General features: G+C 45.1%; 1 protein-coding gene across 1 annotated transcript in view; it reads left to right on the forward strand.

Moving 5' to 3' along the window:
• Positions 1-18,960, forward strand: part of LOC147718734 (sodium- and chloride-dependent neutral and basic amino acid transporter B(0+)-like) — a 746,574-nt gene that overhangs the window by 267,036 nt on the left and 460,578 nt on the right. The window contains exon 6 of the mRNA XM_086966771.1: positions 5,235-5,367. Within this exon, the coding sequence (XP_086822897.1) occupies positions 5,235-5,367 (133 nt within the window). The remainder of the gene's footprint in view (positions 1-5,234; positions 5,368-18,960) is intronic.

Below are 18,960 nucleotides of genomic sequence, written 5' to 3' on the forward strand. Positions count from 1 at the left end.
CATTGCGGGTGCGCAAGTTATAGTTAGCGGAACTAACTATAACTGGGGAATTTCAATGGTTTTGTACGAGTGAAATGTCCAGCTAACTTTTTCAGTGAATTTCTAAGGTTGTTTAAATGGTAATTCCTAACTATAATGTGTCTGAAACCTATGGTTTTTTCAGTGAATTTCAAAGGTTTTTTAAATGCTAGTTTCTAACTATGCCTACAGAGGTAGGACATGTGAAGAAAGAATAAAAAACGCACAGAAATAAAAGAAAGAAATACAGAAAGCAGCCCCAGAAGTCCTCAAAGACGAAGTAAAGTGCAGGAATAAGGAAAACGTGCAGAAAGAACAAACAGAGGGGCAGAAAGAAGCCTTGTTGCAAAATCATCCTGTACCCTCAACTTTTTTCAGATGGGTACTGGTGGCAACTGACTGACTAACCAGTCCTAGAGCCAGTGCTATGCTAAAAGACACTTAAAATACAGTGAAAACACCTTCATACACTAGGGAACACTATGAGTTACGGTACCCCTGTGATTACCATGGCATCCTATGTAAGACCCTAGTACATAATGTGGCAGGGGGATTAAAACTACCTCCTAAAATGCACCACAGGGAGCGTTTGCACACTGGTGAAGGGAGGGGAGGGCGTGAGGTGACGTGTGCAAGCACGCTCTGTGGCCGTTTTAATTTGGGGGATACAGTTCCTTTGAATCCTGCGAGTCCCTAGGGTCAAACTAGCCTACTAAGTACCTCCAGTAAGCGCCGTTGCAGAGAGGTGTAAAAATGGGCACGGCCTGGACCACCTCTCTGCAACTTAGCGCAGCGCAGTGGTGCTTACTGGAAACACTTGGTGGGCTAGTTGGCCCCCAGGGGCCCTCAGGATTCAAGGGGACTTAAATTCCCAACTTAAAACTGCTAGAGGGCGCGTTTACACAGTGGTGAAGGGGGGGCGGGGCCTAAGGTGATGTGTGCAAACATGCCCTGTGGTGTTTTTTAAGCTGGGGAAATAATTCCTCTTCAATCCTCTCCAACCTGCAATTTCTGGCCCCGACGACCCCATTCCCCGGGGCCTGGCCACTCGTTGGGGACCATGGGGGGAGCTCCAATGCCCCCACGGTCCCTGCCGGCTCCCTGCCTCCTGCGGGAGCCGGCATAGCTTTTCCACATGAGGAGCTGCTAAGATGCAGCTCCCCGTGTGGAAAAGCAATCTGCTTTAGATTTTGGAAGAGAGAGCTTCCAAAATCCAAAGCAAGTTTCTTATGGCAGGGCGGAAGCCGCAAGGCCTGTGTCCTGCCATAGCAAATAGTGTCCCGGGGGTGGGCACCCAGGGACACTGCAAGAGCCGGCCCTGGGAGTGGTGGTCACCAGGGCCATTAAGGGCTCCAGGAGGGGTACTGCGTGGCCCCCCTCCCTTCAAGTACAAAGCCCCAGGGAGGTGGTGGTCCCCGGGGCTCAGGCTCCGCATTCTTAGTGCCCCGGGAGGTAGTGGTCCCCGGGGGGTGTGGAGGGGCTCAAGCGCCCCCACATAGGTTCTTGTTTTTTAAAAAATCCCCAGGGGTGGCAGTCCCCGGGCCTGGAGGGGGGGCATGTGCCCCCGCAAAAATTAAAGAAAAGCCCTGTGGGTGGCGGTCCCCGAGGCTTGGGGGGCCTTGGAGACTCCCCCCACTCATTAAAAAGAAAGTCCTGGGGGGTGGCGGTCCTCCGGAGTGCTGAAGGGCTGAGTGCCCTCGACCACATTAATAATTGAAAGCCCCAGGGGGTGGTGGTCCCTGGGGCTGCGGGGGTCCCCATAACCCCCGCTTTTTACCAATGCCCCCGGGACTTGGTCCACCCATGGGCTAAACAATAACAAAGCACGGTAGCCAGTGCTTCGTTTTTTTTGGGCGGCCGGATCCGCGGATCAGTCGCACATTTCGCCGATTTATAAAAATAAATAAAATATGTTGGGACCCCCTAAGCAGGCATAGGGGGTTAGGGTGTTTCTACTTTGCCCCCTTTTCATGTTTTGTGCCTTAGTTTTACAGATTTCAAGATGGCTGCCAACACGTCCTGGTTTGAAGTGTTGACAGCCAAATAGCATAAAGCTTGTGATCGGGCGGGTGCATGGATCCTGCGTGGCCATAGATATCAAAACTTTTAAATTTTGATTTTCTCAGCAACTACTGAATGGGTTTACATAATTTGACAAAAAGAGATCTTTCTGAACCAAGGGCTACCTTTTTGCGAAATTTGGTGTAATTCCGTTTAGCAGTTCGGGCTGTAGCCATGTCTAAAGTTTCCAATGGGAAATTGCATGGGGAAAACACGTTTGGGACCCCCCTTTTTTCTCGGCCCGCTGCTTGACGAATCACCCCGAAACTTTGAAGATGGGAGTGGACCGGAGCGGGCCACAAGTTTTGAAAATTTCGCAAAGATTCGTCAATCTGCGCCAAAGTTATTGAGAATAGAATATTGCGAATTTCCTATGGATAATAGGTCCTAACTATAACTACCAGCAGATATTACATATATATATACATATAGATCATGTGATCAAGTCCGGGTTTCCCGGACGAAACGCGTCATGCTGCCATCCCCATTGATGGAATAAAAGCACTCTATTTCTCTTAAATCCTTGGTTTGTGGTCTGTACCTGGCTGTGTCCGTTTGGTTTCCTCGGCGCTTCAGGATTGTGGATTTTGATATATATATATATATATATATATATATATATATATATATATATATATATATATATATATATATATATATATATATATATATATATATATATATATATATATATATATATATATATATATATATATATATATATATATATATATATATATATATATATACAATAAGTTTTTAACAGCCCTGCTGTGTCTGCAGACCTGCTGCAGCATCACTGGTGTTGCAGAGGCAGGGACAGGTACCTTTTATTGGAGGAGTAAGGTGCCCACGTGAAGAGGAGAGGTGTGGATCACAACCCACTTGGGGAACACTTGTGTATATCAGTTAGCAGCAGTACCTCGATCCCAGATTGTAGCGGCTCGTGGGCATGGAGACTCCTCCAGCCAGTCAGGCTCCCCGCCTCGCAGCAGACACCGCTCTACCGAGGGACCTCCCGGACAGTCCACATCGCCAAGCCGGGTGGGATCCCCTGGTCCAGAGTCCAACCTTTCCCGCACTCCCACCCTCTGAGGGCATGCCAGGCTCCGTATGTTCTCCTTTTAATCAGTGGGATGGGTCAATCCATCGGTGGGAGTCTAAGACACTACTGGACTATTCGGTTTATTCAGCGTGTGCTGATGCCGCTTTGTTCTAGATCTGTTCGTACAGAGGTACAGTTTTAGTTTGGTAGTCTTTACATGGGGGGTCGACAGATGCTTCCGTTATTGAAGTGTAGGGTGGGGGGTGGGGACGGGGGGAGAGTTAGGAAGGGTTTTTTCCCAGTGATGTTATGTTTGTTCTTGTTTTTTGTTTCAGCTATCATTGAATGACGCATGCTCCTTTTACCAGGGTTGGGTATGCCCTTAGGGCACACAACACCACACAGCACTGTGGGCCCACATGCACATTTACACACCCCTGTCTGCATACACGTCCTAGACCAGGTATCACCTATCATGGCCGCTGACATTATGCCTAGGCCGTCAATCCACGTGTTGTTGGGGAATGTCAACGGCTTATTAGACCGACACAAATGCACAGCGGTCTTACGCTGGAATATAGTCATTGTACAGCCTCAGGCTGAAGAGATTTTTTTTAACCCTGTACACTAAATAAGTATTGATTCTTTGGAATCAGGTAAAAATTCAAACAAGGTGGCGCACAAAAAGGCATCACAATTTTCAAAAAAGTGAACATCGTACAAATGTGGGAAATGTAGCTAGAAAGGCTGCAATGCAAAAGAAACAGGACCCATAGCAGAACATACCTTTACTTAACATATCTTCCCCTCATCAAAGCAAGGGCTCTACAATCAAGCTCTGGCAACTCCAATATTTCTGGTTTGTATGTGGTAAAGTATGCAAACTTAGGCATACACAAATTGTAATGGCAATAGTGGTATTTGCAATGGTGATGGTGATAATAATGGCGATCACAGTGGCACAGTGGTGGTGGTAATAGTTGTAACGGATATAGTAAGGGTTCTAGTGGTACTATTGCTGATAATATTGGTGGTGATAATCATGTGGATGGTGGTGATAATATTGGTCATTGTGGCAATGTTGGGAATTGATGTAGACATGAGGTTGGTAAAATAGGTAGTGGTTTTGATGGCTCGAGGTCAATTCCTAAAAAAATTTAATTTATTGTAATGATAATAATAAGAATAGATTTCTCTATGCAATACATGCATTAGATAATTAAATGTGTGGTGATTCAGCGCTATTTTCAGATGTAAACTAATCACACATGCATTGCAATACAAGCACATCACAGTAAGTTGAATGATACACCAAGCTACCAATAGCTTGGGGTGAGAGAGTAATATATAACTGGGTTTACTTGAAGGCCAATTAAATATATTTTCAAGAATCAGTAACAATAAGTCCTCCAAACAACTGCATTGTCAAAAAACATGGCGCCGGACTTTAGGAAAATGTCCCCATACTTTTAGTACTAAACAAACTACCCTAAAGACATGTGATTTTTCATGCTATAATCTGACCGATAGTGATGCCAAATGTTAATCATGAAGTATCTACGCATAATCTTTGAATTTACTCTGAGAGACTGAAATTTGTGCCTTGTGTGTTAACAGGCTTTGTGCGAGTAATTTAAATTATGTAATACATGTTTAAGCAAAGAAAATGATAAATGCCATATAGGGATGCAACTATGTTAGGGTTTAAATTGTGGATACATAAACATATATGGCCAAATAAAATGTAATTGAGATGGGTATCTATTGTGATATGTAAATGTTCAGCTGGAACATCATTAGAAGAGTCACTGGCACATGGGAAATGCGTAATGACTGGAATGCAGAAGAAGCCATCTAAAACGATGGTGGCATATTTCTGGAACAAACGTGACATACCTATCTTTTAATAACTACTCTGCTAATTGGCACCAAGTAGCAACTGAATGTACATGATTATAGTCACATGCATTGCAAATTAAAAAACTCCTATATCTTAACTTCAGCCAATCGTCCATCACTTAAAGTGCAATATGATTCAATTGAAAAGGTGTAAACTTATAATTATGTCATAGGAAGCCTAAACTCATAAAAAAATTCTGGATATTTACAGCAAGGTGGCACTCCGTCGCTCAAGTGGACTTGATGAGACTGGAGTGGTTGTGTGGCCTCTTGCCCTGTGCCTCCTACTAGCATGGATAATGGTGGCTGCTGCTCTATTCAAAGGAATACAATCATCAGGCAAGGTACTGCAAACCCAGTCTAATTAAATAGTTTATTGATAGGTGACATTTGTATGGGGAAATGGAAGTTATAGGGATATTTCTAAGGGAATTCTGCGTCCTTGTGTAACACAAGCCTACAGGTTGAATTTGTGTATATGACCAGAGAGCTCTGAGGTGACTTTGATATATTTTACCGTACTTGTTGTATTTTATTTCTTATACTGCATGATATTTGGAGGGGTGGTTCTGAGCAAGCAATATACAAGAGCTTGAAATACAGGTGGAAAGATAGCACCAATAATAAGTACTGGTGGATAGTGATTATGATTACTTCAAATATGTGATGTTGTTGGTGTTCTATCTCCCATGTGTCACTATTTAAAATGTGTGGCATTACATGTATGCTTTTTTCCAACCACCTCCTGGTGTTCACTCTGCACTTCCTTGTTTCATCCCTCAAAAAATATTTTTTCCTGTGGGACATTGTGGACTGAAAGGTGGACTGGAAGTTTGTTCTTCTTTTCCAATTGCAAATCAACAAATTACATACTTTTTAGACTCTTTTCACTGAGACCTCCAACATTTGCAGGTCTACGCTGAGCTGAGGTGCTCCTTTGATGGCCAAACTAAAATTCACTGTGCCTTTGCCGGTTTCCTGGAACTCCTGATAGCTGCCATGAAATGCAAAGCTACGAAAGAGACTTAGGGCATCATTACGATGGCGGGCAAACTACAGGATGCAGGCTGCCCACCAGGGGTGCGGCAGTCCAGCTGTGGTGGGCGTATCACGCATATTTTACATTGTGGCACCCTCCGCAAAATAAAAACTGCATGTGGTGCATTTGCATGCACAACGTGATAGGCACCATGCAGTGCCTGCCACCTTGTGCATGCAAATGTCGGGGGTACCATTGGTACCCCCCAAGTGCAGCCAACCCTGGGGGCCCACAACAGGTTCCCAAAGAAAAGACTGCATGCCTTTTCATGGCAGAGTCTACGCCATGGAAAGGAAATTCACCGCCCTCATCCTAATATGGATGGCAGTGCCTGTAAGGCACCTCCACCATATTGCTTACCTTTTCGACCCAGTAGGTAATCAGGCGGATTGCCTACCGGGGGAAAACGGGTACACGGTCTTTCCTTCCGCCTGGGCCCCCAGCCATCATAATATGGCGGGGGTAAATGTTAGGCGGGCGGTGGAGAATGACAAGTGGATCGCCACCGCCATATGGGCAGTGGCGATCTGCCCGTCATCCTAATGGGCCCCATAGACTCAGCTCCTACCCCATAGGAGCACTGCAGGGATGTGAATATTCACTGATTTTGTTAATGAACTAGCCATCACCTTTTTTAGTGGTGACAAGCTTTCCCTTACACTATTCTTTGGTGTTGGTGTTGGTGTGCCCCACCCCAAGACCACACTCAGAGGCACCCTCATCTACAGGCCACCAGGACCCCGCACACAATTCAGCGAAGACATAATTGACTTCATCGGCCCACACGCCCTCCCCTCCGAGGACTACATTCTACTGGGAGACCTCAACTTCCACCTGGAAAAGAACCACAACAGCAACACCACCACCCTTCTGGACAACCTCGACAATCTTGGACTCAAACAACTTGTTAACACCCCCACCCACTATGCCGGACACACACTCGACCCAATCTTCACCTCCAGCAAGAACATCTCCTTCAATCACACCACAGCTCTCCATTGGACTGACCACAGCTGCGTTCACTTCAACTACAAAAAGACTACGACCCACAACCATCCACAACCAATTCCCCGCAGAAACTGGAACAAAATTACCACCGACCAACTCTTCACATCGCTTCGCCAAAACCCTCCTGCAAAATCATCGGACCCAAATCTTGCAGCCACCAACCTCACACAATGGATCACCCCACAGCGCTGACAAATTAGCACCCTTGAAAAAACATCAAATCAAGCAAAGTAGCAAAAAAGCCCCCTGGTTCAACGATGACCTTAAGAAATCCAAGAAGTTCTGTCGCACCCTCGAGAAAGCCTGGAGAAAAAACTCAACCACCGACAACCTGGCCACCTTCAAGAACACCACCCGTAAACACCACCAACTGATCCGATCCACCAAGAAATCAGCATTCAAGGATCGACTCGACAACAGCGCCCACAACAGCAAGGAACTATTTCAACATCGTCAAAGAATTTACCAACCCCACCGCCGGCACCAACGACATCACTCCCTCCCAAGACCTCTGCGACTCCCTAGCCTCATTCTTCCACAACAAAATCGCTGACATACATAACAGCTTTGAAAACCAGTCCGGAGACCAGTCCACCCCACCCACCTTGGATCTAAAACCCCCCTCCAACAACCTTTGCGCCTGGAACCCAATCACCACTGAAGACACCATCCGCCTGATGAACTCCATCCACTCAGGATCACCAACCAACCCATGTCCCCACCACATTTTCAACAAAGCAGACTCCATTATCGCACCCCATCTCGAAGACGTCATCAACTGCTCCCTCAACTCCGCCACCTTCCCGGAAAGCTGGAAACATGTCGAACTCAGCACCCTCCTGAAGAAACCTACAGCAGACCCCACTGAACTCAAGAACTACCGCCCCATTTCGCTCCTCCCATTCCCTGTCAAAGTCATTGAGAAAGCCGTCAACAGTCAGCTCGCCGCCTTCCTCGAATCCAACAAATCCCTCGACCCTTCACAGTCCGGCTTCCGAGCCAAACACAGTACCGAGGCCGCCCTCATCGCAGCAACAGACGACATTCGACCACTACTGGACAATGGAGAAACAGCTGCCCTCATCCTACTTGACCTCTCCGCAGCCTTCGACACAGTCTGACATAGCACCCTTATACAACGCCTCAGCAACATCGGAATACAAAAAAAAAAAATATTGGACTGGATCATCTCATTCCTCGCCGGAAGAACCCAGAGAGTCCGCCTCCCCCCTTTTAGATCAGAGGCCACCGAAGTCATCGGCGGCGTACCACAAGGATCATCACTCAGTCCCACCCTCTTCAACGTATACATGAGCCCCCTCTCTTCCTTCGCTCGCCAGCACAACCTCAACATCATCTCCTACGCTGACGACACACAGCTGATCCTCTCCCTCACCAAAGACCCAAACACCGCCAAAACCAACCTGCACGAAGGGATGAAAGAAGTAGCAGAGTGGATGAAGAACAGCCGCTTAAAACTGAACTCGGACAAAACGGAAGTCCTCATCCTAGGTTCATCCCCCTCCACCTGGGATGACTCATGGTGGCCACCGGCCCTGGGAAACGCACCCATACCTACGGACAACGCACGTAACCTGGGCTTCATCCTGGACTCCTCCCTCTCGATGACCAGACAAGTCAGGGCCGTCTCAGCATCATGCTTCAACATCTTACGCATGCTCAAAAAAATCTTCCGTTGGATCCCCACCGAAACAAGAAAGACGGTCACCCATGCACTGGTCACAAGCCGACTGGACTATGGGAACACCCTTTACGCCGGAACCACAGCCAAACTACAGAAAAAACTCCAACGCATCCAAAACACCTCAGCCAGACTCATACTAGACATCTCCCCCCAAGCTCACATTTCCGGTCACCTGAAAGACCTCCACTGGCTCCCCGTCACCAAGAGAATAACGTTCCGTCTCCTCACCCATGCACACAAAGCCCTCTACGACCTAGGACCCGAATGCCTCAACACGCGCCTGTCCTTCTACACCCCCACCCGCCAACTACGATCATCCAATCAAGCCCTCGCCGCAATTCCACGCATCCATAGATCCACCATGGGGGGAAGATCCTTCTCCTACTTAGCGGCCAAAACCTGGAATTCTCTCCCCACCCACCTCCGCCTTACACAGAACCACCTCTCCTTCAGAAAACAACTAAAAACTTGGATATTCTTTAAGTAAAGCACCCCCCTCCCTCAAGCACCTTGAGACCCTCTGGGTGAGTAGTGCGCTATACAAATGTTAAACTTGAACTTGAACTTGAACTAGTGCATTCAGGTCTCCCCCTTCCACCTCTCGCGGTTGTAGATTTTGTGAAATATTCACCAGAGATAGCTTATCCCATCTATTGTTTCTTGAAACCATACTGCTTTATGACAGGGGGACCCAGCTAGAGGCAGAATAGTTGGAGCAGCCCTGGGTGAATTGGCAAGCTTTGTGACATAACTTGCAATGCGAAGGAAGAAAATAAGCTAAGACTATTCCTTAGCCCCAGGAACTTAAACCACATCAATTGCACAATCTCTGAAGTCACTATCTTGACTCCTGGTGACAGACAGACATAAGTTCCAAAAACTATTTCACCATGGAAAAATAATTATGGGAATAAAAGAAGGATCCCGCCCATGAATTGCTAGTCTCATTGGACATTGAAAGTCTATATACAAGCATCCCTCAAAATGATATACTCATGGTTCTGGATGGTTTGCTAGAAACGAAAAACAAGGCCGCACAAAGTACCAACAGCCTTTATCATTGAATGTATAAGAATATCACTGTGTGAGAACTTTTTCTTTTCGAAAATACCTTTTATCAGCAGTTGAACTGTGTTGCTATGGGTGCAGTTTATGCCCCACATATAGCAAACATCTATGTCTCAACCTTCGAAAGTGAATGCATCTTTGATGCATTAAATCCTTTTTCAGCTAACATCATTCTTTGGTTGAGATATATTGACAATGTTTTTCTCATGTGGCGGGGCAACAAAGAACAACTGGATCCCTTCCACACATGGCTAAATGCCAGGAATCCACATTTGAAATTCACTATTGAGTCAGGCTCTAGTAGTATGAATATTCTTGCTATAACAATAAAGGAAGACGATAACAACTGTCTCTATACGACCTTGTACACAAAGCCCACAGCGAGGAATAAGCTTTTGGATTATAACAGTCATCATCCTCAAGCGTTAAAAGATGGGTTGCCCTTTGGGCAGATTCTGCGACTTCGCAAAAAACCGCACAGGTAAAGAAGACTATTTTTAGAGACAAGAAAATTGAAGGATCAACTGAAAGCTATCCAACAAAATTACTGAAAAAGTCACTTAAAAGGGGTACAATAAAACAGAGGCATTTCTAGAGGTCAAAGAACTACCTAAACAACCACACTTAGGGGGTCATTAGGATTTAGGGCGGATCGCCACCACCCGCATGGCGGTGGCAATCCGCCCTACATCCTTCCCCGCCTGCTACCCATTTACCCCCCGCCATATTAGTATGGTGGGGGTACCGCGGTGTACGGGAAGACCGTCCGCTCCTTTTCCTACCGGTCAACAAGGGTTTAATATGGTGGTGCTGTCTGCTAGACACCGCCATCCATATTGTTATGGGGTCGGAAACATACCTTTCCGTGGTGGCTTTGCGGCCATGGAAAGGCATGCAGATTCTGCTTTCTGGGGCCCGTTGTGGGCCCCCAGGGTATTGTGGGTGTGGGGGGTGCACATGGGGGTTACCTATGGTACCCCCCTGCATTGTCATGGACATGGTGACAGGCACCTTGCGGTGCCTGTTACCTTGTGCATGACAATGCATATAGTGCATTCTCAGCATTGTGGCGGGCGGTGCTGTGAATGGAGAATCCTGGGAATGGAGGATGCCACCGCCATGGTGGCGGTAGCATCCTAATCACCGGGGCGGGACCGCCGTACCACTGGCGGCCAGTCCCAGCACAGCTAAGGTGGCGGGCAGACAGTAGTCCGCCCGCCATCCTAATGGGCCCCCTAGTGTGCGTTTCAACCTTTGGAACTCACTCTAATAACTTCAAAGAAATCGTGAACAAACACTGGTCTCACTTCAAAGGTTGACCTGAACTAAAAAACAAACCTATGTTCTTTTTTAAGAGAGGGTCAAACCTGAATGATCCTTTGGAAAACGCATATGAAGAGATTAACATTAATATAGTTGAATATTGACACCAATAATAGGACACTACAAATGCAATACATAAAATATGTATGTCAATGGTGTCTCAATTGTCCTTAGAAATTTTCCACTTGTAAAACATCAAATGTAGTATACTGTATCAGATGCCCATGTGGGTTATACTACATAGGAAAAACAACACAGGTCGTGAAGAAACAATTCTGCTACACCAATCACATATTCGATGTAAGGTTAAGAAGGCCCCTTAGTAGAATTTTGTTTTAAATCTGGACATTCAGAAAAGGATATGCTCTGGTGGGTCATTGAAGTTGTTAAGCCAACAAAGAGACAGACCAATGTAGAGCAAGTGCTCACTTTAAAAGAAAGCAGATGGATCTGTTGCATTGATAATATTAATAAAGGTTTAAATATGTCAACTGAATGGCTTACCTTATCCTATATTCTGTAAATCGGAATGTATCTCTATGTGAAATTTCTGAAATGTTGGAAGAGTATGTGTATTTGAATTTGCTTTTCTTAATGTATACATTGTCTAACTTCTTATCTTATGTTTTTGAGAATTTGCAGAATAACCGGTATCACTGTTTACTATTGTCAAAGACCAACTGTAATAAAGTAGGAAAGCCTTATAAAGACCTCCACTGGCTCCCCGTCAACAAGAGAATAACGTTCCGTCTCCTCACCCATGCACACAAAGCCCTCTACGACCTAGGACCCGAATGCCTCAACACGCACCTGTCCTTCTACACCCCCACCCGCCAACTACGATTATCCAATCAAGCCCTCGCCGCAATTCCACGCATCCATAGATCCACCATGGGGGGAAGATCCTTCTCCTACTTAGCCGCCAAAACCTGGAATTCTCTCCCCACCCACCTCCGCCTTACACAGAACCACCTCTCCTTCAGAAAACAACTAAAAACTTGGATATTCTTTAAGTAAAGCACCCCCCTCCCTCAAGCACCTTGAGACCCTCTGGGTGAGTAGTTCGCTATACAAATGTTAAACTTGAACTTGAACTAGTGCATTCAGGTCTCCCCCTTCCACCTCTCGCGGTTGTAGATTTTGTGAAATATTCACCAGAGATAGCTTATCCCATCTATTGTTTCTTGAAACCATACTGCTTTATGACAGGGGGACCCAGCTAGAGGGAGAATTGTTGGAGCAGCCCTGGGTGAATTGGCAAGCTTTGTGACATAACTTGCAATGCGAAGGAAGAAAATAAGCTAAGACTATTCCTTAGCCCCAGGAACTTAAACCACATCAATTGCACAATCTCTGAAGTCACTATCTTGACTCCTGGTGACAGACAGACATAAGTTCCAAAAACTATTTCACCATGGAAAAATAATTATGGGAATAAAAGAAGGATCCCGCCCATGAATTACTAGTCTCATTGGACATTGAAAGTCTATATACAAGCATCCCTCAAAATGATATACTCATGGTTCTGGATGGTTTGCTAGAAACGAAAAACAAGGCCGCACAAAGTACCAACAGCCTTTATCATTGAATGTATAAGAATATCACTGTGTGAGAACTTTTTCTTTTCGAAAATACCTTTTATCAGCAGTTGAACTGTGTTGCTATGGGTGCAGTTTATGCCCCACATATAGCAAACATCTATGTCTCAACCTTCGAAAGTGAATGCATCTTTGATGCATTAAATCCTTTTTCAGCTAACATCATTCTTTGGTTGAGATATATTGACAATGTTTTTCTCATGTGGCGGGGCAACAAAGAACAACTGGATCCCTTCCACACATGGCTAAATGCCAGGAATCCACATTTGAAATTCACTATTGAGTCAGGCTCTAGTAGTATGAATATTCTTGCTATAACAATAAAGGAAGACGATAACAACTGTCTCTATACGACCTTGTACACAAAGCCCACAGCGAGGAATAAGCTTTTGGATTATAACAGTCATCATCCTCAAGCGTTAAAAGATGGGTTGCCCTTTGGGCAGATTCTGCGACTTCGCAGAAACCGCACGGGTAAAGAAGACTATTTTTAGAGACAAGAAAATTGAAGGATCAACTGAAAGCTATCCAACCAAATTACTGAAAAAGTCACTTAAAAGGGGTACAATAAAACAGAGGCATTTCTAGAGGTCAAAGAACGACCTAAACAACAACACTTAGGGGGTCATTAGGATGTAGGGCGGATCGCCACCACCCGCATGGCGGTGGCAATCCGCCCTACATCCTTCCCCGCCTGCTACTCATTTACCCCCCGCCATATTAGTATGGTGGGGGTACCGCGGTGTACGGGAAGACCGTCCGCTCCTTTTCCTACCGGTCAACAAGGGTTTAATATGGTGGTGCTGTCTGCTAGACACCGCCATCCATATTGTTATGTGGTCGGAAACATACCTTTCCGTGGTGGCTTTGCGGCCATGGAAAGGCATGCAGATTCTGCTTTCTGGGGCCCGTTGTGGGCCCCCAGGGTATTGTGGGTGTGGGGGGTGAACATGGGGGTTACCTATGGTACCCCCCTGCATTGTCATGGACATGGTGACAGGCACCTTGCGGTGCCTGTCACCTTGTGCATGACAATGCACATAGTGCATTCTCAGCATTGTGGCGGGCGGTGCTGTGAATGGAGAATACTGGGAATGGAGGATGCCACCGCCATGGTGGCGGTAGCATCCTAATCACCGGGGCGGGACCACCGTACCACTGGCGGCCAGTCCCAGCACAGCTAAGGTGGCGGGCAGACAGTAGTCCGCCCGCCATCCTAATGGGCCCCCTAGTGTGCGTTTCAACCTTTGGAACTCACTCTAATAACTTCAAAGAAATCGTGAACAAACACTGGTCTCACTTCAAAGGTTGACCTGAACTAAAAAACAAACCTATGTTCTTTTTTAAGAGAGGGTCAAACCTGGATGATCCTTTGGAAAACGCATATGAAGAGATTAACATTAATATAGTTGACAATTGACACCAATAATAGGACACTACAAATGCAATACATAAAATATGTATGTCAATGGTGTCTCAATTGTCCTTAGAAATTTTCCACTTGTAAAACATCAAATGTAGTATACTGTATCAGATGCCCATGTGGGTTATACTACATAGGAAAAACAACACAGGTCGTGAAGAAACAAATTCTGCTACACCAATCACATATTCGATGTAAGGTTAAGAAGGCCCCTTAGTAGAATTTTGTTTTAAATCTGGACATTCAGAAAAGGATATGCTCTGGTGGGTCATTGAAGTTGTTAAGCCAACAAAGAGACAGACCAATGTAGAGCAAGTGCTCACTTTAAAAGAAAGCAGATGGATCTGTTGCACTGATAATATTAATAAAGGTTTAAATATGTCAACTGAATGGCTTACCTTATCCTATATTCTGTAAATCGGAATGTATCTCTATATGAAATTTCTGAAATGTTGGAAGAGTATGTGTATTTGAATTTGCTTTTCTTAATGTATACATTGTCTAACTTCTTATCTTATGTTTTTGAGAATTTGCAGAATAACCGGTATCACTGTTTACTATTGTCAAAGACCAACTGTAATAAAGTAGGAAAGCCTTATAAAGACCTCCACTGGCTCCCCGTCAACAAGAGAATAACGTTCCGTCTCCTCACCCATGCACACAAAGCCCTCTACGACCTAGGACCCGAATGCCTCAACACGCGCCTGTCCTTCTACACCCCCACCTGCCAACTAGGATCATCCAATCAAGCCCTCGCCGCAATTCCACGCATCCATAGATCCACCATGGGGGGAAGATCCTTCTCCTACTTAGCGGCCAAAACCTGGAATTCTCTCCCCACCCACCTCCGCCTTACACAGAACCACCTCTCCTTCAGAAAACAACTAAAAACTTGGATATTCTTTAAGTAAAGCACCCCCCTCCCTCAAGCACCTTGAGACCCTCTGGGTGAGTAGTGCGCTATACAAATGTTAAACTTGAACTTGAACTTGAACTAGTGCATTCAGGTCTCCCCCTTCCACCTCTCGCGGTTGTAGATTTTGTGAAATATTCACCAGAGATAGCTTATCCCATCTATTGTTTCTTGAAACCATACTGCTTTATGACAGGGGGACCCAGCTAGAGGGAGAATAGGTGGAGCAGCCCTGGGTGAATTGGCAAGCTTTGTGACATAACTTGCAATGCGAAGGAAGAAAATAAGCTAAGACTATTCCTTAGCCCCAGGAACTTAAACCACATCAATTGCACAATCTCTGAAGTCACTATCTTGACTCCTGGTGACAGACAGACATAAGTTCCAAAAACTATTTCACCATAGAAAAATAATTATGGGAATAAAAGAAGGATCCCGCCCATGAATTACTAGTCTCATTGGACATTGAAAGTCTATATACAAGCATCCCTCAAAATGATATACTCATGGTTCTGGATGGTTTGCTAGAAACGAAAAACAAGGCCGCACAAAGTACCAACAGCCTTTATCATTGAATGTATAAGAATATCACTGTGTGAGAACTTTTTCTTTTCGAAAATACCTTTTATCAGCAGTTGAACTGTGTTGCTATGGGTGCAGTTTATGCCCCACATATAGCAAACATCTATGTCTCAACCTTCGAAAGTGAATGCATCTTTGATGCATTAAATCCTTTTTCAGCTAACATCATTCTTTGGTTGAGATATATTGACAATGTTTTTCTCATGTGGCGGGGCAACAAAGAACAACTGGATCCCTTCCACACATGGCTAAATGCCAGGAATCCACATTTGAAATTCACTATTGAGTCAGGCTCTAGTAGTATGAATATTCTTGCTATAACAATAAAGGAAGACGATAACAACTGTCTCTATACGACCTTGTACACAAAGCCCACAGCGAGGAATAAGCTTTTGGATTATAACAGTCATCATCCTCAAGTGTTAAAAGATGGGTTGCCCTTTGGGCAGATTCTGCGACTTCGCAGAAACCGCACGGGTAAAGAAGACTATTTTTAGAGACAAGAAAATTGAAGGATCAACTGAAAGCTATCCAACCAAATTACTGAAAAAGTCACTTAAAAGGGGTACAATAAAACAGAGGCATTTCTAGAGGTCAAAGAACGACCTAAACAACAACACTTAGGGGGTCATTAGGATGTAGGGCGGATCGCCACCACCCGCATGGCGGTGGCAATCCGCCCTACATCCTTCCCCGCCTGCTACTCATTTACCCCCCGCCATATTAGTATGGTGGGGGTACCGCGGTGTACGGGAAGACCGTCCGCTCCTTTTCCTACCGGTCAACAAGGGTTTAATATGGTGGTGCTGTCTGCTAGACACCGCCATCCATATTGTTATGTGGTCGGAAACATACCTTTCCGTGGTGGCTTTGCGGCCATGGAAAGGCATGCAGATTCTGCTTTCTGGGGCCCGTTGTGGGCCCCCAGGGTATTGTGGGTGTGGGGGGTGAACATGGGGGTTACCTATGGTACCCCCCTGCATTGTCATGGACATGGTGACAGGCACCTTGCGGTGCCTGTCACCTTGTGCATGACAATGCACATAGTGCATTCTCAGCATTGTGGCGGGCGGTGCTGTGAATGGAGAATACTGGGAATGGAGGATGCCACCGCCATGGTGGCGGTAGCATCCTAATCACCGGGGCGGGACCACCGTACCACTGGCGGCCAGTCCCAGCACAGCTAAGGTGGCGGGCAGACAGTAGTCCGCCCGCCATCCTAATGGGCCCCCTAGTGTGCGTTTCAACCTTTGGAACTCACTCTAATAACTTCAAAGAAATCGTGAACAAACACTGGTCTCACTTCAAAGGTTGACCTGAACTAAAAAACAAACCTATGTTCTTTTTTAAGAGAGGGTCAAACCTGGATGATCCTTTGGAAAACGCATATGAAGAGATTAACATTAATATAGTTGACAATTGACACCAATAATAGGACACTACAAATGCAATACATAAAATATGTATGTCAATGGTGTCTCAATTGTCCTTAGAAATTTTCCACTTGTAAAACATCAAATGTAGTATACTGTATCAGATGCCCATGTGGGTTATACTACATAGGAAAAACAACACAGGGGGTGAAGAAACAAATTCTGCTACACCAATCACATATTCGATGTAAGGTTAAGAAGGCCCCTTAGTAGAATTTTGTTTTAAATCTGGACATTCAGAAAAGGATATGCTCTGGTGGGTCATTGAAGTTGTTAAGCCAACAAAGAGACAGACCAATGTAGAGCAAGTGCTCACTTTAAAAGAAAGCAGATGGATCTGTTGCACTGATAATATTAATAAAGGTTTAAATATGTCAACTGAATGGCTTACCTTATCCTATATTCTGTAAATCGGAATGTATCTCTATATGAAATTTCTGAAATGTTGGAAGAGTATGTGTATTTGAATTTGCTTTTCTTAATGTATACATTGTCTAACTTCTTATCTTATGTTTTTGAGAATTTGCAGAATAACCGGTATCACTGTTTACTATTGTCAAAGACCAACTGTAATAAAGTAGGAAAGCCTTATAAAGACCTCCACTGGCTCCCCGTCAACAAGAGAATAACGTTCCGTCTCCTCACCCATGCACACAAAGCCCTCTACGACCTAGGACCCGAATGCCTCAACACGCGCCTGTCCTTCTACACCCCCACCTGCCAACTAGGATCATCCAATCAAGCCCTCGCCGCAATTCCACGCATCCATAGATCCACCATGGGGGGAAGATCCTTCTCCTACTTAGCGGCCAAAACCTGGAATTCTCTCCCCACCCACCTCCGCCTTACACAGAACCACCTCTCCTTCAGAAAACAACTAAAAACTTGGATATTCTTTAAGTAAAGCACCCCCCTCCCTCAAGCACCTTGAGACCCTCTGGGTGAGTAGTGCGCTATACAAATGTTAAACTTGAACTTGAACTTGAACTAGTGCATTCAGGTCTCCCCCTTCCACCTCTCGCGGTTGTAGATTTTGTGAAATATTCACCAGAGATAGCTTATCCCATCTATTGTTTCTTGAAACCATACTGCTTTATGACAGGGGGACCCAGCTAGAGGGAGAATAGGTGGAGCAGCCCTGGGTGAATTGGCAAGCTTTGTGACATAACTTGCAATGCGAAGGAAGAAAATAAGCTAAGACTATTCCTTAGCCCCAGGAACTTAAACCACATCAATTGCACAATCTCTGAAGTCACTATCTTGACTCCTGGTGACAGACAGACATAAGTTCCAAAAACTATTTCACCATAGAAAAATAATTATGGGAATAAAAGAAGGATCCCGCCCATGAATTACTAGTCTCATTGGACATTGAAAGTCTATATACAAGCATCCCTCAAAATGATATACTCATGGTTCTGGATGGTTTGCTAGAAACGAAAAACAAGGCCGCACAAAGTACCAACAGCCTTTATCATTGAATGTATAAGAATATCACTGTGTGAGAACTTTTTCTTTTCGAAAATACCTTTTATCAGCAGTTGAACTGTGTTGCTATGGGTGCAGTTTATGCCCCACATATAGCAAACATCTATGTCTCAACCTTCGAAAGTGAATGCATCTTTGATGCATTTAATCCTTTTTCAGCTAACATCATTCTTTGGTTGAGATATATTGACAATGTTTTTCTCATGTGGCGGGGCAACAAAGAACAACTGGATCCTTTCCACACATGGCTAAATGCCAGGAATCCACATTTGAAATTCACTATTGAGTCAGGCTCTAGTAGCATGAATATTCTTGCTATAACAATAAAGGAAGACGATAACAACTGTCTCTATACGA

Source organism: Lissotriton vulgaris, chromosome 4_1 (genome assembly GCF_964263255.1).
Source record: "Lissotriton vulgaris chromosome 4_1, aLisVul1.2, whole genome shotgun sequence".
NCBI lineage: Eukaryota > Metazoa > Chordata > Amphibia > Caudata > Salamandridae > Lissotriton > Lissotriton vulgaris.